At 44.3% G+C, this 21,931-nt stretch overlaps 11 protein-coding genes across 11 annotated transcripts; 10 read left to right on the top strand and 1 right to left on the bottom strand.

Annotated features, from left to right (window-relative positions):
* Positions 1-2,097: 2,097 nt before the first annotated feature.
* Positions 2,098-4,520, top strand: V865_007181 (uncharacterized protein; the record flags this gene model as incomplete). The annotated part of the gene is made up of 4 exons (XM_066230931.1): positions 2,098-2,494; positions 2,587-2,984; positions 3,060-3,791; positions 3,858-4,520. The coding sequence occupies 4 exons, from the start codon at positions 2,098-2,100 to the stop codon at positions 4,518-4,520; spliced, it is 2,190 nt and encodes a 729-aa protein (XP_066087028.1).
* A 1,427-nt stretch (positions 4,521-5,947) lies between these two features.
* V865_007180 (uncharacterized protein) lies at positions 5,948-6,945 on the top strand (the record flags this gene model as incomplete). Its single annotated transcript, XM_066230930.1, has 6 exons — positions 5,948-6,157; positions 6,217-6,255; positions 6,341-6,388; positions 6,518-6,574; positions 6,686-6,739; positions 6,814-6,945. 6 exons carry the CDS (start codon positions 5,948-5,950, stop codon positions 6,943-6,945), a joined length of 540 nt encoding a protein of 179 aa, XP_066087027.1.
* Positions 6,946-7,633: 688 nt separating this feature from the next.
* V865_007179 (uncharacterized protein) lies at positions 7,634-9,531 on the top strand (the record flags this gene model as incomplete). The annotated part of the gene is made up of 5 exons (XM_066230929.1): positions 7,634-7,808; positions 7,923-8,095; positions 8,197-8,519; positions 8,593-9,253; positions 9,406-9,531. 5 exons carry the CDS (start codon positions 7,634-7,636, stop codon positions 9,529-9,531), a joined length of 1,458 nt encoding a protein of 485 aa, XP_066087026.1.
* Positions 9,532-9,875: 344 nt separating this feature from the next.
* Positions 9,876-10,686, top strand: V865_007178 (uncharacterized protein; the record flags this gene model as incomplete). Its single annotated transcript, XM_066230928.1, has 2 exons — positions 9,876-10,015; positions 10,080-10,686. 2 exons carry the CDS (start codon positions 9,876-9,878, stop codon positions 10,684-10,686), a joined length of 747 nt encoding a protein of 248 aa, XP_066087025.1.
* A 405-nt stretch (positions 10,687-11,091) lies between these two features.
* Positions 11,092-12,704, top strand: V865_007177 (uncharacterized protein; the record flags this gene model as incomplete). Its single annotated transcript, XM_066230927.1, has 5 exons — positions 11,092-11,488; positions 11,580-11,788; positions 11,895-11,974; positions 12,039-12,163; positions 12,277-12,704. The coding sequence occupies 5 exons, from the start codon at positions 11,092-11,094 to the stop codon at positions 12,702-12,704; spliced, it is 1,239 nt and encodes a 412-aa protein (XP_066087024.1).
* Positions 12,705-13,066: 362 nt separating this feature from the next.
* Positions 13,067-13,798, top strand: V865_007176 (uncharacterized protein; the record flags this gene model as incomplete). Its single annotated transcript, XM_066230926.1, has 2 exons — positions 13,067-13,164; positions 13,225-13,798. The coding sequence occupies 2 exons, from the start codon at positions 13,067-13,069 to the stop codon at positions 13,796-13,798; spliced, it is 672 nt and encodes a 223-aa protein (XP_066087023.1).
* Positions 13,799-14,190: 392 nt separating this feature from the next.
* On the top strand, positions 14,191-15,172 carry V865_007175 (uncharacterized protein; the record flags this gene model as incomplete). The annotated part of the gene is made up of 4 exons (XM_066230925.1): positions 14,191-14,312; positions 14,374-14,521; positions 14,593-15,008; positions 15,094-15,172. 4 exons carry the CDS (start codon positions 14,191-14,193, stop codon positions 15,170-15,172), a joined length of 765 nt encoding a protein of 254 aa, XP_066087022.1.
* Positions 15,173-15,596: 424 nt separating this feature from the next.
* V865_007174 (uncharacterized protein) lies at positions 15,597-16,400 on the top strand (the record flags this gene model as incomplete). The annotated part of the gene is made up of 4 exons (XM_066230924.1): positions 15,597-15,621; positions 15,690-16,134; positions 16,192-16,260; positions 16,334-16,400. The coding sequence occupies 4 exons, from the start codon at positions 15,597-15,599 to the stop codon at positions 16,398-16,400; spliced, it is 606 nt and encodes a 201-aa protein (XP_066087021.1).
* Positions 16,401-17,122: 722 nt separating this feature from the next.
* On the top strand, positions 17,123-18,355 carry V865_007173 (uncharacterized protein; the record flags this gene model as incomplete). Its single annotated transcript, XM_066230923.1, has 6 exons — positions 17,123-17,133; positions 17,196-17,567; positions 17,727-17,824; positions 17,899-17,957; positions 18,065-18,258; positions 18,319-18,355. 6 exons carry the CDS (start codon positions 17,123-17,125, stop codon positions 18,353-18,355), a joined length of 771 nt encoding a protein of 256 aa, XP_066087020.1.
* A 494-nt stretch (positions 18,356-18,849) lies between these two features.
* V865_007172 (pyridoxal 5'-phosphate synthase, glutaminase subunit Pdx2) lies at positions 18,850-19,883 on the top strand (the record flags this gene model as incomplete). The annotated part of the gene is made up of 4 exons (XM_066230922.1): positions 18,850-18,901; positions 18,975-19,017; positions 19,094-19,398; positions 19,561-19,883. 4 exons carry the CDS (start codon positions 18,850-18,852, stop codon positions 19,881-19,883), a joined length of 723 nt encoding a protein of 240 aa, XP_066087019.1.
* A 218-nt stretch (positions 19,884-20,101) lies between these two features.
* On the bottom strand, positions 20,102-21,739 carry V865_007171 (uncharacterized protein; the record flags this gene model as incomplete). The annotated part of the gene is made up of 1 exon (XM_066230921.1): positions 20,102-21,739. One exon carries the CDS (start codon positions 21,737-21,739, stop codon positions 20,102-20,104), a length of 1,638 nt encoding a protein of 545 aa, XP_066087018.1.
* Positions 21,740-21,931: the final 192 nt, after the last annotated feature.

Genomic DNA, 21,931 nt, shown 5'->3' with positions numbered 1-21,931 from the left:
AGCACAGTTTTTCTTTTGTTGGGATATCGCTCCAACGCTCAATCTCTGACATTCCATTGCTCACCCTTGATTCTTGGTCCTTGACGCATAGCATAACACCGTTTCGTCACATCACATTTGACGCCACACCTTCGCTTTTCTTCAATCACGAGCTGTGAAAGATATATCAAAGCTTATCATTATATTGCGCCCATTCACTCGATTCAGTTCAGTTACCAATCTACCTCAAATCGAATCCGCTTGATCCAGTCTTTTACGCTCGTGATCTCGTTGTCGTCAAGGAGATTGATATACACGCCATAAGAAGAACAAAAAGCTCTTCTGTTCTTCGTTTCTTCGTATGACTTAGGTGGACCGAGACATCGCACACACCACAGCCACACCACACCGGACACTATCTTAGAACAAGGCACGATCTCACCATCGTCCATCAATCAATCGCTTCATTTTATACCAGGATCATCTTCTGTTTCAAGGTGTTTGATGGGTCTTTTTTAGGTTACACACATCGTTCACTCCCGCTTCGTTCATCTCTTGCCACCGCCATCACAGATCACACGAAGAAGGCAGGATATCTGTCATACGCACGGTGATACAACTAGGACTGTATCTTGTTGGATTGAATGGAGACGGAAGGAATAACCGAAACGAAACATCACAGATCAAAGATACTTTAGACTAGTTTCATCGTCAGCATCAAGCACCATCAGTTGTGACGGTGATCAATTAACGAAAAAGATACCAAAAATTCACAGCTTCCGATCAATCAACATCAACATCAACATCAACATCAACATCAACATCAACAGATACATCAACCAACCTTGTGATACCCCCATTTTCCTCAAATTCGGCGCTATAACCTCGCTGTTCCGTTTCCTCTCACACGAGATCCCATACTATCTATTTCAAAAAGGTTCATTCAAAGCCAAAGCAAGAACCCTTGTCTCAGATCGTCTCTTCTCAACCTACTCATCCTTCGTCAACCATCAAATTCGCAACGACCATATCGCCGTACGACCACCATTCATCTCAAGGAAGACGACACCCTATAAATCATAAGATATAATTCAAATTGAAATATCTTTATCAACCTTCTTCCCTCTCCATCTTTTTCCCATTGTCTGGGATTCATACTTCATCGTCATCCCTACTCTTCTTCGTACAGCTTTGTATACTCAACAGCTCGGTTTGACACTGACCAGTCGATCCAGTTGGATATCTTCGAACTGCGAAATCATAGGAACAGGAGGAAGATTCACCCCGAATCAAGTCGTACTAGGATATACGTATTGGATTAGATAAACCAAAGTCCAAGGTGAGTAAAGGTTTCTTCTTCTTTATGTTTGAGGTGACTGGTTATCCTACCCATTTGTCAATCATATCCTTATTGATATCGCCGGGTGATTGAGTGGGGATGGGGTGGAAGAGGAACCAAGAATGAAACTGTGTTGTGAATGAATTGTCCGAACGGGGAGGAAGGAGTACATAATCCCAATTCAAATAACAATTCAAATCTCATTCGATGCTTTTGCCACCCAACCCAATGTGATCGAAGGTCGATTCGTCATCTCAATCACACCCATCTCACTCATTTCGGCATCTGTCTGATGGGATATTACACGTCACATCTTACATATTCCATCACTCTGTGCATAGATAACGTATAACGTATGACATATAACATATGATAGATACAGACACTGACTCATCATGAAACGATCACACAGGTACAGCGACACGATCAAGATAAAAGGTTGCAAGTGCGACAGTACACCTGACCATCATCATCTTCATCATCGTCCTTCTCGGCATTCCGATTGCAGTGGTACATCATCCTTCCCTTCCCTCTCATCTCCTTTCATCTTTGAGAAAAGCATTACACGTCGATACCTCGTCAACCACATTACATCGAATTACCATCAGCGAATTTAATCCGATTATTCTGTGTCCGATTCGCCGACTCATCTAGATCCCTCAGCTGTTAACTTGCCACCAATTTATATATAACAATAATTGTCACGCTGAATCGAATCTCATCTCCCTCTACCTTCAGTCTCGATAACACCAGTTCAACTAGGACTTAGCATTTTCCTCATGTGTGTCGATTATCAAAACTCTTTCCCTTCCTCTTCGCGTTTGACTCTCTCCTCGACTCCTCCGACGCTACATTTTGATCAATCATCAATAAACGACGGATCGATAAGTGAGCAAGAGACAATACTCGAATCACCCTCTGACTCCCTTTTCCACGGTCTCTCACCTCTCCCATCTCTTCCTCATCAGCGTTTCGTCAACGTCAACAACGAACAGTATAGGCCGCCATCAAACAAGAAGTTGGGTAAGAGACCGGTATCACCTACTCTCGTCACTCCTCCATTATCACCAACACAGTTACCACTGAAGAAAAAGAATAAAATGGATATGCATATGGCTAAAGCTGGCACGATAGCTGCTCAGTCAGCCTTTCAAACGCCCCTGGCCACTTATGTTGGTAAGTATCAAATTTCTCCCTTCTCTGCGCCCCTTATTTTGCTTCTGCGGTATATTTCCGGGAGCATGAGCTGACGATGGGCTTCCATGCAGCTCAAATGGTAGTATGGCTGTGGTACGGCGACTTCGCTCCTTCAGCTCAACAGCCGCCTTCTTCTCCTTTGGCACATTCTCCCATACCCAACGATCCATTCGAAGTCACTCATTCCTCTTCCTCTCGTATATCAAGTCTCATGGTTCATCCCTCCGCCGACTTCAGCAAATTTGTTTCACGCATGCTCAGCGTGACATCAGTCTCTCACAGCGTCACGATAATAGCTTTGCTGTATGTATACAGGTTGAAGATGAAGAATAAATTCTTCTCTACTCCTGGAAGCGAGCAGCGACCATTCATTGCTGGATTAATGTTGGGGAATAAGTATCTGGATGATAATACCTACACCAATGCGACATGGGCAGAGTTAGCTGGAATGGCATTACCGGAAATAAATGTGAGTTACATGTTACTTTTTTTCTCTTCTTCTGCTCTGCGATTACAGTAACTAATGTGGATATCATTCTACCAGAAAATGGAAACCGAGTTCTTGATCGGTCTCAACTATCAACTTGGTGTACCGGTAGAAGAATATACCAGATGGAAGAATCTCTTAGATGGTTTCATGACCTCTCGAGCTCCATCCAGTGCAATCGGTCGACATATCCGTCAGCTCTCTTCCGGTAAAGCACCCTACCCAGTTACCGCCCTCACCACACCCGCTATTGAACCGACACCTGTGTCGATGTACCGTGCACGATCTGCTTCACCCCGAGCTCTTCCTCCAGCTCAGACTGGCAACTATGTCTTCCCACCGGTCCATGAACACGCCAGGAAGAGATCCGCTGTGGAAGCGTACAACCATGATCCTACATCTTCAGCCGCTATCTATGAATCGCTCAGAATGCCCACTCGAAAAGCAGCTTTCACTCAGCCCTTACAATCCACTCAGCATCTTCGACCTACCCTTTCTGCCATACGAGCGAGACCCACTCCAACTCAGCAGAATCTCGGTTCGTCAACTATCAGATCAAGCTCGCTCAGTAGACAGAATGGAAGGATGGTCTCGGAGAACCAGGGATATGGTAGAAGAGGATCGGTTGGGCATACCTTCCCTACTCCGTTGGGTCATATCTCGACTCAAGTATCACCCGTTGCCATGGACGTACCGATGTTCTCAGGTGGTCCTGCAGAATGGGACGGAGGTAGAGCGTTATTGGCTCCGTACGATTGCCAACCTCAGCCTCATCTTGTCCCACCAGAAGTAAGTCGGCTGTCCCTTACATGTTGATTGAACCGGGGCGGCGAAGCTGATCCATTTCCACATTAGCATCTGATGTTCTACTCTCTCGCTGCCGAACCTCATCCTGGGGCAGATGGAGCACCTCGAAAAGCGATTCTTCGATATCAAGAACCGAATCAGTTCCCTTATCCGGCGCAACATACATCCTATTTGTCCGCTTCATACCCTGTACATCCCGCTTCGACTACACCTTACGCATTTGACGATGTGACGATGTACGATGCGAACAACAGTCCTCAGGCGCCATATCCATCCAGCGCATACCAATACCCTACACCTGGTGCCGTTCCTCAGATCCAGGGTCAAGGAATGTACCACCATACCACCTATCCAACTCAGATGGGATGGTCACCTACACATGTTATTCCTGAGCCTGCTCAATTCGCTAATGCTGGTCCACCCGGATTCACCTATTTCCCTAATGACATCGACATCACCAACGACCCATCTCGATGGAAATTCCCTCCTGTCGCTTTAGCTTCAGCTTCTACTGTACCGACCAATCATAATCAGATGATTGGATTAGGACTGAACACTAATCAGAATCCTATTGGTATGAATGTGGATGGTCAGATGGTTTATACACCACAAGGGATGGTCTATTCAACGACGACACCGGTAGATGGGATGATCAATCAGTGGACCTCAAGGAGTGAATGGTCAAGTCCACTTATCCCTAGATACGAATGAGAGAGAGAAGAAGCAGTTAACTTGATCTTATCATCGACGATGACAATCAGTCATAATTCTCTATCGAGATTCACGATACTAAGTCACTTGGGTTTTTCTATTTATACACGAGAGACTCCTTTTTTTTGTTCTCCGTTCTTGTAATCTTTAATTGGCCAATATACTCAGATAGCATCTTCCCAATCCAACCGAAACATGCATTTTTTTGAATCCCTTTGTCTTGTATTATTTATATTTATATATGATGTGACATGATAAAAATACATGAGAAGAGAAACATGGTATGAATAATGATATGTACATGTGTATTATCAATGGGTCGGTCTGTAAGATCCTCTATCACCTTCCTCTTCCGGAGGTTATGAAACTGAAAAGGAACATCGGTCTCACGATGGATATACTGTACTGTGGTGCTGGTCAATCAAAGGATGGCATGAAACTCGTTATGTACAGTCATAGCAAGAGGGTCTAAGCGATAAACCAAGTACTTACCTGTACTTGAATAGTTACTCCTTTGTCTTACCCAAGAAGAGCAATGAGAATGATGTCAGTATAAGTCACTCTTGCTTCTCCTTCTCCTTCTGGAGGGCGGAGGGGTGGATCGGGACTGACAAAGAGATGCATTATCTGTCCACCTTCTTTGTACTCCCACTACCCTTTTCCCTCTTCCAATCCCATGATATAACGGATATATAACTGACACTTGAGAGGAAAAAGGGTTCCTTCTTAATTCCCACTAAACACTTACACTTACAGCACCATCAAACACACACAACCATAACACACAGACATCAACCGATATATAAAGAGACACAGATCGTCTCCTTAACCCTCCCTCGCTTTGACCTTCTCTTTCACCTTGTTCATCTATCTTCGATTCGCGCTTGACGACCGATCATATATAGCACCGAAACGAACTCAGCACGCAGAACGCAGAACGTAGTGGCAGAATTATTGTCACAAGCTCAATTCAGCCGGATTAAGTTAGATTGAGAATTGCGTTGGCCGCTCGAACCTATCTTGTCGATTATATTTTACAGTGTCTTGAAGAAACGATATCAGTAAGAGCAAGATGGATCCCATGACTAGTATGATGATGATGGTAGGTGCTCTTCCTCACTCGGTCACTCTGTTACTGCGTTTTACCTTCTCGGTGTATGGAGAGTAAGAGGGGTAGTGCCTAATCTTGTTGCAAGTGGTAAAGTAATGTTTTGAAGACGCGTCGAGATATACGAGTATTGTGATCACTTGATCCCTCACTATGTCATATCATATCAGCGAGTTATCTCTGCTCTTCTCTCCTCCTCTTTGTCTTCTTTATCATACAGCATCTACTATATATAGTCTTTTAACAACGATATAATCACCTCTCTTGCCACCTACCTACCTTCTTCTCCTCCTTTGTCGTCTCTATCCTGATCGTCGACATGAATCCATACTCAAAAGTCCGAACCAAAGCTGATATTAGAGAATACTCTATTAAAAAACACTTGGCGGATCACTACAATTACATCGCTCATGGACCTCCTTCTCACACTCACGATCCATATACGATCCCATATATCGCCGTGCAATCGCAGAATGGGGGAATGGGTATGGGTGGTGGAATGGGAATGGGAATGATGAACCCTATGATGGTGAGTGGACTTCGAAGGGTAACAAGAGAATGTTAATATTGGCGATGGGTGGGATGTAGGGTGGAATGGGTGGGATGGGTATGATGAATCCCATGATGGTGAGTGAATCATTCCTTTTGTAATTGGGAAAAGGTAGATAGCGAGATGCTAACAAGACGTTGGACTGGCGCGAAATGGATGTAGGGAGGTATGGGAATGGGTGGGATGGGGATGATGGATCCTATGATGATGGTGAGATGATTGTTTCATCTTTGATTCACAACAACCTATATTCTCCATTACCATACATCCCGCTCGAGACGTAACTTCATGACGATATCCTATTATCAATGCTGACCATTGTTGTATATTACGATACAGGGCGGAATGGGTATGGGAGGTATGGGAATGGGTGGAATGGGAATGATGAACCCTATGGTTCGCTTTGTCCTGATAACCTGATCTGAACCTGTCGTTCCGAATACCATACCATACACAAGTATTTCTGTTCCTGTAGATATAAGCTGACTCTCATGATTTTACTCACAGATGGGTGGTATGGGCATGATGAACCCCATGATGATGGGAGGTATGGGTAGTTATGTTAGTCTCGGGCATTCGACCCTCTCTTTTTTCCCCTCCTGAAGTCACTCAGCTGATCATATTACATGGCACAGGGCATGTTAGGCGGTGGACTTGGCTCGGGAGCGTACGGAGTTGGTATCCCTTCCCCTTTCCCTTACACTTCATCTACCTGGTTCTCACCTTGGATTCAACAGCTGATGTATCGTACACCTTGGTACACCTAGATGCCAAGGTATCCACCAGGCGGGTAAGCGTTGTCTCTTTTGTTTGTCTCGATATCATCGTCCGTTCGTTCGATCCGATCAATACTTTGCGCTTCCTCACTCCCCACTTGATTCGAGCTCATGGAGTCACAACCTCTGACAATCGTTTGATATACACAACACAGTCTCTTCGGCAATTATGGGATGGGAATGGGAGCGATGCCAGGTGGGATGATGGGAGGTATGGGAACTGGAATGGGTGGATATGGTATGGGCATGGGTACGCCATGGGGATACTGAGGGAACTGGATAACATAGTCGAGAATCTTTCCAAGGAAAAAACAGACAGAAAATACAATTATACGCAATTGAAATAAGCATGAACTCTGATGTATCTTGTATCTTTTTATCTTATCTCTCAGAACGAGTGATCATCAAACACCAGTGTCGGAATATAAATCTAATCCACGTCATGGTGAAGCATTACGTAAATCCCAACCCAATCGGTTAGCTCAGCATATGCAAGACACAAAGCCATACCAATGTTGATGATATGTTGATCCTATACTCTCTCTCTCTCTTCGCTTCATCACATATCCATTGCAATCTTCATCTTTAAATCATCTAGGAGAAAGCTCTGAGATCGCAGAAACGCCCACCTTGGACCTGACCGTCTATTTGACCCAGCTCAGCGAGTCAATCAACCACCATGCCCCCTAAAATGCCGGTCATCGCGCCGCCTTCCCCCTCACCCCCTCCACCTACAGCGAACGACGCTCAGGATATATTGATCATTCAAGATATCATGGATACCCTCGATCAGATCCCACCGGAGCTGACTAGGGTGTATAGTGATTTGAATGAATTGGGTGCTGTGCTATACTGTGAGTAGACATTTTCCTCTGTACATAAAGGTTCTTTCTAAGATCAGTCCGCGCTATCACACCTGGTTTTCCATGACACGAGCAAGACCCAGCTGACTGATGCATCCACTTTAGCAACCCTTCTTAGCCTCGAGAAGAAGCTATATACACTCATCAACTGGATTCAAGATCCCGATATCAAACCGGAACAACGGTTTGAGCTATTACAGGAAATAGCGGAAGAAGCGGCTAGGTACAAATTAGGTGGAGATGATAAGATCAGAGTAGCCGGTGGAGCATGCGATGGGGTGAGCTCAGGTCTTTTGGTCTTTTGGTCTTTTGACCTATGATACTGCGTCGCCGAACATAGCTGATAAATGTGTATACGCATTGGGATTGTTTCACTCAGATAATGGCTCATCAAAAACACTTGTCAAACCTACTTGCCGCCTCCACTTTACTCAACCCTTCACCCGCATCACCATACACCCAAACACTTACTTTGCCATTCGCTCAACCCGTTGTCAACTCCCGACGACTACAGCGAGCTGCCAATTCACCTTTCAGAGGTACAGGGAAAGATGCTGGACCGTCCAACGAGGGTCGGATCGGTGATACACCAACCAAGAAGAAGAAAGGGAGAGTACATCAATTAGGTAATAAAGACGATGATGAGACGTCTAGTGTGGGTGGGGATAAGGAGAGGAAGAAACCTGCCAAGAAGAGGAAACCGTATGTCCCTACTCCTTGTTTCTCGTCCTCTATTTGGTGGTGATTTGAGCTGATTCGAAATCTTTTTTCTCAGTGTCAACCGCGCTCAATCACCTACAGATTCGGTAGCATCCACCTCAGCATTTACCGGTAAACCCTCAGAGCCTCGTACAGCACGTCAACTCGCCGCTGCAGCCAGTCGAGCAAGGAAAGCAGAACAGGATGATGGGTCGGATGACGATTCGCGTGATGAGCATATACTCTCTTCTAGAAAAGGCGGAGTAGGCATGCATATCACTCAATCGAGCGATTCATTGATGGAAAGGAAGGATGGGGGATTAGGGTTGGATATGGGAAGTGGAAGTAAGAGTGGAAATGCTACTCCTAGCAATAACAATAGTGGGAGTGGTAATAGGGGAGGAAGTAAAACGAAGGTGTCAGCAGGAGTTAAAAGATCCCATGATGAACAGGATGATAGTGATGATGCCCTTGATGAGGAATACAATCAACAACCTAATTCTCTATCCAGAGTATCATCCGGGCTCAAATCGAACACTTCTGGAGGAGGGGCCAAGAAGAAGACTTCGACAAATATCAGTAATGGCAATATTCCCAATTACGATGTCGGCGGCGTGGATGATCATGATAATATCGTTGTGAATGACGAAGTAGATTCTAGGACTTACTGTACTTGTGGACAAGTCAGTTATGGAGAGATGATTGGATGTGATGACGATGATTGTGAAATTGAATGGGTGAGTTCATGTTTATGTTGTAATCCTGTCTTCTTCATGCCTACTTCTCCTTCTCTTCATCAGCTCCATGTTGTTATAACGAAATCTACCGATTCCTCGTTTGTCTCTTTCGCTCTTGGACCGATCAATACTAATCACATCTGATAATATAGTACCATCTTGCCTGTCTCAACCTCGACAAGACCCCTGAAGGTAATTGGATTTGCCCTCGATGCGTGGAAAGGAGAAAGAGACAACCTAAAGGTAAAAAAGCATCGAAGGCTAAGAAGTCCAAATAAGCAAATCATCGGATCAAACATTGTGTTATCTTGGTCTTCTCATGGAAACCTTCCCCTTGGGTATCTATTGTATTGTATGTACTCCATTTTTGAATTTGAGAATGGTACTCGTATATGTATAGCGTAATTCTATCACGTACTATCTCTTGAAAAAAAACGCTTTTGAGCATTCATTATCCAGTGTTACGGTAGTACTCCCTTCAGTACACTCAGTTCACTAACCTTCTTTCGAACTGGGAAAAAACCATGAAGCGAACATGCTTGCCTTGCATTTCTTATTACTCTCATCCCTCTTGTAGCGATTTCATCAATTCTCAGTCAAAGCAGTCAACAATATACTCAATATGCCAGTTTATCCCAACGGTTCTATCGTCCACGAAAGTGAGAGGGAATATCACCCTTATCATCAGTACGGAGACGTTTTGTTCGTTTCGAATCAAGGTCTATATTTCAGAACGGATGGAAGGAGACTTGCAAACGAGAGGTGAGCATGCGGTTCGTTGGTAACCTGTCAACAACTTTTGAGGGATCACGGACGATCCATATAGTACGGTGTTCCGAGACATGTTACAAGTTCCGCAGGCTGGGGTGAAATCGAATGAAAAGGCAATCTCATTAGACGTGACTTCCAGAGTATTAGACATTTTTTTAACTCACGTCTCACCGAACCACTTCATGCTCGCTACGACATTCGAGGAGACTCACGTGATGCTCAGTCTATGCGACAAGTTTGATTGTTCCGAACGACTGATTGATCTGTTGAAAGGCAGATTGATGGATCAATTTAAGACGATCCCTTGGAGGGCACTTGTAATCGCTTCCAATAGGGATGATCGTAAATTAGGAGCGAAAGCTTTAAGATCGATTAATAGGGATATCTTCCTGAGAGGTGAGGGCAATGACATTTACTATTCATCAAACCTGAAGGACAGTATGAATAGATTAAGATCCGATTGGAGAGGTAAGATATGGGATTTAGTACTGGAGGACAACACCTCGAACGCGACTGTTACAAGGATGGTACCTCGCAAGTGGAAGAGCAGAAGGAGAATTTGGCATACGGATTATCATGCTGAAGTCACAAAGGAGAAAGTGTTGCCTTTCAGAGATGATTGGAATGATATTGCGAATAGGTTTCAGCAAGATGATTGGTGAATGTCTGTTTTTGTATTTGTGGTGATGCTCTTGAATTTTCAATTAATGTTATGCGATGTGGTTACTTGGAATCGATGGAGCTCCCTAGCTCTTTGAACTGCTTGGAAAGTGCTTCATCTCAGTCATATGAAGGTGCGAGTGTATAGAGCAGAAGAGGAATGGAGCATACGATCATGCAAGTCAACGAGCAAACAATCATTCTTGTGAACATATCAGTAAGCCGGTGGGTGGTTGAGAGGAACCCCACGCGATCGACACTGTAGTCTCGCGTGATTCCAGCTTTGGTTTGTTGTTGTGGTTCCTTTCCTTCGTTTCGGTAACAGTCCTTTGTGACTAACTCAGCACTAGCCAATTCCTTGGCATGCTGATCATCCATCAACCACATTTCTACATTGTCAACCCGATATGACCCTTCACTCTGTACTATACGGATGGCAGCGGAAATACCTACCTCAGCACACTTTGACCGTTCGACAAAGATCCATTAGACCCTTATCGAAACCTCAACTTCGTCGTCTGGTTTACTCTTGCTTAACACTTCTGGTGTTATACTGTTTCGTCTGGCAGATACCTTCAAGATATCGTAAATATGCACAACAGCAAGATCAATGGGTAGATTATGCTTTTAGTTCACCAAGAAAAGTTCAGGTGTTCATGCCTATTGGAATACAACGAGCGTACAAGAATGAAGACTTCTGTAGATCACTCTGGTCAGCTGTAGTCAATGGCTATAGGGTGACGTTGTACAATTGGGATGTAGATGCGGAAGATGAATTTGATACTCATAAACCAAAAGTAACCAGTGAGTACAGTATGACTTTCTATCTGTTCATCCTTCATCCTCCGTATCTCGTAATTGAGCGTTATGCTTATTGCTTATCACGGTTAAACAGGTTTGTCATCGATCCTGTCCTCCAGTCGACTCTTACAAACTCTCGGTATATTCCCTCAAGATCTCGTACTTCTCGTGGATGCTATAGATGTGATACTGCAATTATCACCTTCTGTCCTGATATCGCGATATAGTTTAATTCCGGAAGGGCAGCAGGGGAAACCAATAACGGCTGGAAGCTTCAATTGTTATCCTAATGAAGCCAACTCGGTGAGTGGTCGCGTCACTATCACAATGGCTAAAAACAGCTTTTCAACACCCCGCTTGTTGAAATATGGGTCATAAAAAGAGCTTATTGATGATTCCCATACTTCAGTCCGCTTGTCTGGATATCCCCTCTAGTCCAATGCCGATTGACCTGTTCTATTCCCACCGAGACATATTGAGAGATTCCCAGTAGGTCGTCTTTCCCTTGCAGGAGAATGTGATTGTTGGAGGTAACTGATCACAAGCTCAACAGATCTCGACTGCCTATTCATGCAAATAGCGGTCTGGTATTAGGAAGTGTACCCGAGATGAGATCGTTATTCGGGAAACTCAATGACACGCTGACAGGAGGAGAATACCCATATCAGCCAGATCAAGGTAAGTCCAATGTTCGAACTCTCCTCAAAGGCTCAAGCCTACAAGATCATCTCCCCCTGTCTGCTTGTACGTTATGTAAGAATATGATTTCTGACCGTCAGACACCCAAGCAGGTGTCTTTAATATTCATCTTTCAAAGGGTGATCTCAAAGTCGACAATACACTCTCAATGTTCTGGTGTGCCGAGCACCTTACCAACTCACTCACTCTTCTCTCTTCCACAGACACAAAAACAGTTGAAAATATGATTTTACCTTGGGATAAATTCCAGTATCCATTCGCCATTTCACCCTCGGACTTACCCACTTCTCGACTGGTAGCGAAAGATAAACGTACGAGCAATATACCTGTCGCACTGCATTTTAATGGGATAGGGGCGAAGCCCGGATATAAAGAGATATGGGAAAAGATGTGGCCCTCGATAGATACTGAAGAATATAGGACTATATGGGAGGAGGAAAAAGTTAGGATAATAGTGAATGACAAGGTTGAAAAGAAGTCGGTGAGAGATTTGTGCGGTTCACAATTGGGATATACATGAGTGTTAGGGAACTCCCATTAGATATAGTGTTGTGGTGTAGGTGATTGTTTGGGATTTATGGAAAATATTCAATATGGGTTTCTATAATGAAAGCAAATCCAATTCAAAAGAAAGAATCGATACAGAAGCGTCCGTGCGTCAAAGGTCAATTGATTGTTGACAAGATGATACAACATCATCTTTGCTCCTTGCTCAATCGATTCTTCTTCCTTCCTTTTCTGATACGTTCACTATTATTGCGCATAGACCTTGAATCGAGATCACCTTACTATTCTTCTTGTTCACGTCGATCTATATTGTACCATGCTTTCTGCAAATCACTAACCATCTCGAGACACTCAATACCCGAAGTCAAAGTCCATATGTCCATCCATCCTTATCATAACCTAGGAGATGTTCAACTCCTGTCGGTGGACGGCACGATCCTTGTAGCTGATTCGTGGCGTCTCGCCAGATCAAGGTGAGCTCCCAACCCAAACGATGTAATATTGCTAATACTGTATCGCCATTCATCTGATAGTAGCTTCTTCGCTGGTTTGTTCGACCTTCCTCCACCGATCTCAGGACAAGCATCTTCCCATAAAGACCTACTAAGCCTGTTGGATCCTGTCGAAGTAGATTTTTCCGCAGAAGTTATCGACCTCTTCTTAAACCTGATAAACGTATCCAAGCCTTCAATTCCGTCCTCTGCTTTTCCACAGACTTTGGACCTCCTGGAACTTTGCGATAAATACGATGTTAATGAGAATATTCAAGGATTAGTCCGAGATAGATTACTTATGCAAGTTGAAGATCGCCAATGGCAGCTCCTTATCTGGTCTGGTAAACGAAATGATATACTAATGGCTCGAGAAGCCCTCAGACGAATGCCTCCACATTCCTTTATTGCTAATACGACATACGAGAGCTCAAGAAAAGGTGTGTTGATGCCTCTCTGGCATGCGTTGGGCAAGTTACCGCAATCTTGGCAATTGGAAATACTCCGTCTGGCTTTCATCCCTATCAATCTCAACACGAGATCAGGGGTGAAGTCGTATCAGTTTGAGGTTACGGGCGATTGGGATTCGGTCTCGCAGAAATTCACTCCTAAATAGTTATATTGAGGTAGGTACAAATCTTTTGATTGAGGAATGGCTAATAATGGGACTTTGGTATATGATAAAGTACAGATCTCTACAAGTGACATGTCGATCAATTTATCCTTCACATGAAACACATAAAACTCACATCTGAAGCATTCGTACATAATTCTCCTCTATCACATGTCATCACCCTTTGTATGTACTTTGAGTACGAAGCCCCACCGGGCGCTTTTCCTATAGTACGACCAGCTCGACCAAGCGAGAGAGGAGTGTGAAGCGCTACTCAATCACTGATCGAGTATTTCAGATTGTTTGAGGTACTGAGTATGTATCTGTGATCCCTTGTTTGTTCGACACTTTCATCCATTCCACAGTCCTGCATCCGACTTAGTATTTGAACCAGAATGACCGAGACAATCGAACAGCAACCAAAATACCATCCCTCCTTCACTGACGGTGACCTTTTGGTAATCGCAAACGATCACACTCACTTCGCCGCTCAGTGCGAGCGTCTTGCTCGTGGAAGGTGAGTTTCTATCTCAGACAGGATTGGTGAGAACAGTATTGACAAAGACCATGTACTGTAGTCAAGTCTTCAAGAACATGGTTGACCTTCCTAAACCAGCATGTGGCGTGAATGGTGACAGTACTGGTCATTCTGAAGTCAGGAGGGAGGAAAATGTCATAGATTGGATGTCGACTCCAAACTTGCTGGATCCTTTTTCGCTTTCCTCGGTGCGGACATCCCCCTCTTTCCGCCCACCTCATTCGCCGATACTTGCAAGCTCATGCGTCTATGCGATCAGTTCGAAGCTTCGGATGAGCATATCAGCTTAGTCCGTGAAAGACTTTTAGAGGAGAGTAAGGGTAAACTCTGGCAATTGTTGGCATTCGCCTCCAAGCTCGACGACAGGAAGTTCGGACTGATTACCTTGAAGAAGATGGACCTTGCAAGTTTCTCCCGCGGTAGAGATCCAGGAGACGAACATGATAGGCTGTCATTTGTCAGTCAAATGTCGGATCTTTCGCCAGCGTGGCAAGGGAAGCTATACAGCTTAGCTCTCAAGGATGAAAAGGTCACCGTGAACCGATTAGCTTGGGTTGCCAGAGTTTCTAAGAAAGGTAGAGACTATACGACCAGAGATTGGGAGCCTATACCAGTCCCTGGTCTCACTTTTGTAGACAGTTGGGAAAGGATCTGCAATGGCTTTGCATCGGATAAGTGAGTACAGCACTCCGGCGTAGTGTACCTCTGTCCGAGTTAGAATTGTTGCGCTGACCGTTCTTTCATTTATTTCAGCTGGTAGGCAGCTACAATGTTACAACATCTCATCCTCTTTACTGAAATATGTCAAAGTAGGGTTGAACGCACACAACCGTACGTAGAAAACATGTAGTCGAAACGCATGTATGTGATAGTTCAGTTTGAGACAACGACATACATGTAGCCCTATTGCCCTCTCTCACCGTGGATTATCTGAGACCAGTCATTTACAGCTTCCAAAAAACATCTCTACTGGAAATCGCTCCAGTTTCATCGAAAACATCATTGTTGAAAAGTTCCATCATCGGTCTAACAAGCAGTACTGTATTTACATAGGCGCAGTCCACACATGATGCCAGTCTCACTATCCAAAAATAGAATCCACGAACACTTTTGTGTAGGTGATATCTGGTTCAATCGGAGGATGGCATCCTTTCCGGGATCTGTCAGCAACGCATAGCTTAAAAGAGATCAGTTTAGCCCTCGAAAATTGACTGTCAATGATGATGACTGATGTTGATCCACCTCAGTACGGTCATATCTGACATGCTAGAGCCTCCCCCTCTTCGGGGTGAGTCGACGTAGTATAGGCGGTGGAGTTAGAGCTGATTGAAGCTGAACGACGGACAACCGACATAGCGAGCCCGATAGATATTGAGCTATCCACCGACCTACTCGAAGTACTATTGGACTATATCACGTCATTGCATCCAAAAGAGCTCAAGACAAACTTCGATGATACTAAAGCCCTTTTCCTGGCTTCTGAGAAATGGGGAATCGACCCTTCCATCATGGCAAGTTTCAGACGGAGAATGTACAATCTCAGCGTGAATGATCCATGGGACTTACTTGTCTGGGCGTCCAAGCGGAACGATAGACATATGGCTCGAGCAGCGTTGGAGAAGATGACCCCTGAGACATTCGCTAGGGGTAGAAGGAGATATTGGGACGGATCCTCTTTCTGGATGAGTTTGGACGAGCTGCCACCCTCATGGCAATGGCGCCTTCTGAGAGCGGCGCTCGATAACCCCACCGAAGCTGTTGTGACTCGTCACGAAAAATATGAATGGACATCGAGAAAGAAGTATGTCTATGAGTCAGAAAGAGAGATACATCCCACTCAAGAGTGTTGGCCCTACAGAATGCCATGGAAAGATGTAGGTAAGATGTTTGAGGAGAGAAAAGACGAACATTTCGATAACGACGAGGAGTAAGTTGCAGCATGGCTACCTTCTTTCAGATTCTTGACTCTGCTTATCATCTATGTATCTACATCTGTCTAGGGATCTGGACGATGGGGATCCTTCTCAAGCCTCCGGTAGCCCAAGTGATCATCATGATACGAAATAAGGTTGTCGAATAAGCCTTAGTAGGTACATGCAGTGCACGAAGGTGAGACCGAGGTGACATACTACATAGGCGTTTATAATTAGAGTATCGTTTCATACGACATACTTTACACACGTCCAAGAACTGGGATGTTTTAAATCACCTGATCGGTAGTCACAGAGATAATTTACTTGTATTTGATGTATGTCGAAGCCTAGTACGTAATCTGAATACGAAATTAAGAGCCTGTGGATCTCATACTGTATTTCGACACAGATCATTGGTGAACGATATAACAGGGATTCATCGTCATTGAAATTGGAATTGATCTTTATCAATGAATTGCATGTCTGAATCCTTAATGTAGATGAATTTTCAAAATCGTGGTTATTTGGTTATGGTATATTTCCATGATTTCTGATACCGCACGAGCAATCGACAGGATGCAGTAGTCCCAAGTCCCAACTACGCAAGGGTCTTACTCATAACCTAGCTTAAAGCTTAAAGCAAGCCTCATGCGGCTCATGAGACTCTTACCGAATGAATCGGGGTGGAAACCAATATCAAGGTATCTCTATCTTAGTGGAGTGGTTTGTGCTCGTGCCACTTTCAGTCGCGAGTAAAATGTTCAAGCGTCATCACCAACTTTTGAAGCGAATTCCAATGTCATTTAAGACCCTCATTCCACGACGAGATTTGCTTTACTTTCGATACATATATATACCATCTATTGCATCAGAAACATGTTCAAGAAGTATGTCTATCCCCCTTGGCCCACTCCATGCATCGCTGGGATCGCTAACTTGGCTTACGCAGATTCAATCCAAAAGAGGATGTATCCTCCTCGACCTCGCTCAAATCCTCCGTTCAGCGTAATATCCGATCATCCCTCTTAGCTCAAATCCCATTCCTCACTCAGCCAGCTTACCGCGATCCATCTACCGTCTCTAATTCCGCTCCTACAGAGAGTGAAGCGGCTCCCGCACCAGCGCCAGAAGCTGAGGAAGAAAGTGCGGGAGGTAAGAAGGGCGGAAAGAAGGGTGGAAAAGGTAAAGGAAAGGGAGGCAAGGGTAAAGACAAAGAGGATAAGGAGCCTAAAGAAGATAAAGAGGATGGAGAAGGTGAGGCCAATTTGACGGTGATAGATGAAATTTGGCCGAAGAAAGAGGCTTTGGGTTTGACCAAATGGTATGTCCCACTCTATCTTTCTGTGGAAAACTCGTTTCCTTTGTCTGTCAGTATGACCCGTATCAGAACATCACTTGCAATGTCGCTCTAGGCTCAGAATGAATGTACGAGGGACGGATTGAGATGAAGACACTAGGCTAATACTGCTATCTCTGACAGTCACGATAGAATTAGTATATTCACTGTACAGACTGTCCCACTGTTCTTCCAGCATTTCGATGGACCGTTCGTACCTACCCTCAAGCTGTTACACAAGTGTGGGTATTGACATTTACATTAGCTGGTTGAGGAAGATTTGGGTCCCAATAAGCTGATCAAAACCATGCTGTAGATCCTGAAATGCTACCTCACGTTCAGATAGATAGAGGAGCTATCAAGTTCTTGCTTGCTGTGAGTGCTCATTCGACTACCTGATCTTGACACCTTTGATCATCATACCTTCCACTATCCTACATCGCTATAACCGATTTCGGGCTGAGCTTCATAATCAAATATAGGGCGCAAACATGATGGCTCCTGGTCTTTTATCAGCAGGAGGTAAATTACCAGACGGTCTACCGAAAGATGAGATAGTAGCGATCCACGCGGAGGGTAAAGAACATGCTTGCGGTATAGGTAAATTGGTAGCTTCGAGTGAGGAGATTAAGAAAGCTGGAAAAGGAGTTGCGGTAGAGGTCATTTGTTGGATTGGGTAAGCTAAATCGCTCAGTTGTTCTCGTGAATAAAGCTTATACTGATTATCGCTCGACAGGGATGATTTGTGGAAAGTGGATACTATTGGACTTTAAGTGTAATTGCATATATTGGGCCGGGGAGGATGTTGTAGTAGCAAAGTATGAATATAGCATGAAGCATTGTTCATGAGGCATGCGACATGACGACCGGCGTATGGAGGATGAGATCACCTTCAGCCGTTGATTACGTCTCGCACACGATAACGAAAACATACATATGAAGCAGGACTTATAAAGTGACAGACCAACTCTCATGGTTTATGCATTGTAGCACAGGGATCATTGCATCAATCACGACATATGCTGATAATGGTTCCCCCCTACTCAGTAGTGAATTTGATACTTTGGGTGGCGAGAATCCGAGATAACGAGATAACCGGATCTCAAGCTGACTCTGACTCGAGAAAAAAAGTTGATCCGCTTCTTCATCTTGATCTTTCTTGATTCTCTCCATCTTTTTCTTGTCTCTATAGCTCTATTGTTCTCATAATCCTTATCCCCTTGTCACCCCTGCTAGATCGGGGCTGCGACAGCACAAACTATCTAGAATGACTATACAGCCCATAGAACTACCAGAGACGATCGTGATAGGTGTACTAGGTATGTCATTCTCCTTTTTCAATCCTCCCAGATGCCATATCCAATCAATGATGACCATATTCTTGGTACATAGCTCTGCAAGGTGCTTTCGTAGAGCATATACATTATCTACAGAAGTGAGTATCATACCCCCCAACCCGTCTGCACTTTCATCACAAGTTGCAATAGGTGCTTACCAAATTTCCGATGTAGATTACGTCCCCATGGACACACCATCAAAGCCATTCCCATTCGCACCCTATCCGAATTAGAACAATGTCAAGCGCTAGTTATACCTGGAGGGGAATCCACGGTCATCTCATCGATAGCATCACACACACCTGGACTGCTAGAAGCTTTGATAGAGTTTGCTCGGAACCCTGCGAAAGCTGTCTGGGGCACATGTGCAGGGATGATATTGATGGCTGATGTGGATGGGATAGGGGGTGGGAGGAAGAAGATGGTTAAAGGGTGGGAGGGAATTGGGGGCATGAAAGTATGGAGAAACTTGTATGGAAGTGAGTGCAGTGTCAATTCGGGCTGACTTGAATCGTCAAAACCAGATTTAAGACTACTACATGTGCACAGATCTTTCTGCTGCTCTCTTACTTTCATGAATCATCAGATCCTATCAAACATTCTGTGATACGAGTGACTGACTAGAGATTGCCATTTCGCAGCTCAATTAGAATCCTTCGAATCTCCCCTTACTATCCCATCCTTATCAAATCCTTCTAAACCATTCAACGCCATTTTCATCCGAGCTCCCGCCGTCCACTCGTTATCCCCCCAAATTCAAGTCGAAGTGGTAGCACAATTGCCTGAACAATTCTTACCTCCCCCACCACCTTCAGACTCACCATTGGGAGAGCCGAACTTGGACGACCTGGGAAAAGTATGGTTGAAAAAGGGTAAGAAGATGGTCACTTCTTTCCATCCTGAGCTGAGTGGGGATGTGAGGGTACATGAGTTTTGGGTTGAGAAGTGTGTATTAGGGAGATAATGGATTACCCAGATGGATAACGATCATTATAGATTTCCTTTGTTTCGCTTGTTGTATTTACTAAACATAGACAGTCTTCTTAACCATAGACATTGTGTAATGCATTTCCTCATTATGATTGACCGTTACCGTTATCATACAACAATTTATACACTCATCCTCTGCTTTGCGCTTGACAATGCTATACCACTGCAACGACCTGACCAGGCTCAAGATCACTACACCTCGACCTCTTTCATCGTTTCCAATACCCTTTCAATAGCAGCCTTACCCAATGGTACCCACACCCATCTTCCTGTTCTACCTTCAGTATCCAGACTCGCTTCTACCACCAATCCGTGATCCCTATATTCTCCAATAAGTGCATCGTACCGTTCTTCTTCCCTCGCTATAAACTTCTCTTTCGCTAATGATTGTAGAATCTCGTTATCTACCGCGAAAACCGGCGAGACCGGATTTGGTGGATAGGCGATATGATGAGTAGGTTCAGGAGGTAAGTTCGATAATTGTTTGGTCAAGAGAAGTTTGAGCAGTCTTGCAGCCATCGGTGGAACAGATTTGAGTATTTGTAGTGCACCTTCTTCAGATATTCCACTTGTATTGGCTGAACTAGATAATGACAAATGTGTGGATGCTGATAATTTCAAGTACGAAAGTTCTGTTGAATATGGAGCGTAGGTCGTGAGATTGTGGTATAACCAATTGAATCCGCGTTCAATAGGAATTTCCCCTGTCCAGCCTCCGTCGTTGTACGCGTGTGGTGGAGTATTCGTAAGTGATGGTGAGAATAGGAGAGATGTATGTAGATGATCGAATGATGCGATAAGGTGAATTCTAGGCGACGAAGCTAAGAGTGATAAGATTGATAGGGAAATTGGTTTTCTTAACGATGTCGAATCTAAATTATGTATTATCAGATGCAAATCATTTTTCGATATTGGATAATCCTTCTTTTTAGCTTGTGGGATCGAGTTTGGAGGAAGGAAATAGGAATATATCCTATGAGCGGATCTTTCTATCGTACTTGAGTTGTTGATAATAGATGAAGGTAATTTGATATTTTGAGGTACGGATAGATTATCTTCTATGGAGTTTAAAATCTCTCTTATACCCATTTGTGGGAAATGTCCATTCACCACTACCACCTCCCCCCTCCTACTCAACCTCTTCTCTACAAATCTGTTGATGGTATTCCTCTTCGATCCGAACCCGTAGAAAATCAAGTTGAATCCTTCTTCCAATTCCATCTCCCACTGATCGTACCTCTCTTCAAACTGTTCTGGCGGACGTATCTTCTCTCTTGCTGCTGACGAAGAAGCAGTATATGTATCGTACTGTTTCTTGGATAACGGTTTGACCAAAGATGAATATGAGTTACCGGAAGTTCTAGATGTCCTACTTTGATAGGCGAAATATTTATCAGATTTAGATACCCTTATTATACCTTCTTCTTCAGTCTTTTCTAGAATTTCTAACGGATCGAGTTTACGTTTATTAGGTGTTTTCTTAGGTGTGTTACCACCTCCAGGAGTCTTTGAGCCTGTTCGCTTCCTTGGTGTACCCTTCCTCGTAGGTGTTGAAGTTCCTATTAAACCTGTCCTGGCTCGTTTGGTAGGTGTACCATCGAGATCGTCCTCTTCGTCCACATCTACGTCGTCATCATCGTCGTCGTCGGAAGGAGCATCGAAGCCTTCGTCGCCTGATGATGAGGCGGAGGAATGATGGTCCGCATAGCCTGTCAGGAAAGATACGAGGTGGGAGGCTGAGGGCTCGTCATCTGTCTGGTCGGCTCCTACAGGGTCGGGAGAGGGAGATGGAGAAGAGGGTCGAGCTCTTTTGGTCGCACGGGTAGGCATGGTTGGGTGAAGTAGGAGGCTGGGATTTGACAACTCGCGATTCGTCCTGGATGGTCACTCGTTCTACAAAGGAATGACAAGCTTGAGAGGGATATTGAGCCTGTAAGATATGAGATGGTAATGTATGCTGCACCCAAAATCAACAACTCGCAAATAGTCGCGTCATGACATTCTGATTTTCGATCGAACAGG

This window comes from Kwoniella europaea, chromosome 2, assembly GCF_036810445.1.
Source record: "Kwoniella europaea PYCC6329 chromosome 2, complete sequence".
Classification (NCBI taxonomy): domain Eukaryota; kingdom Fungi; phylum Basidiomycota; class Tremellomycetes; order Tremellales; family Cryptococcaceae; genus Kwoniella; species Kwoniella europaea.
Note: the sequence above shows the minus strand (reverse complement) of the source record. Positions and strands in the feature narration are given on the sequence as shown.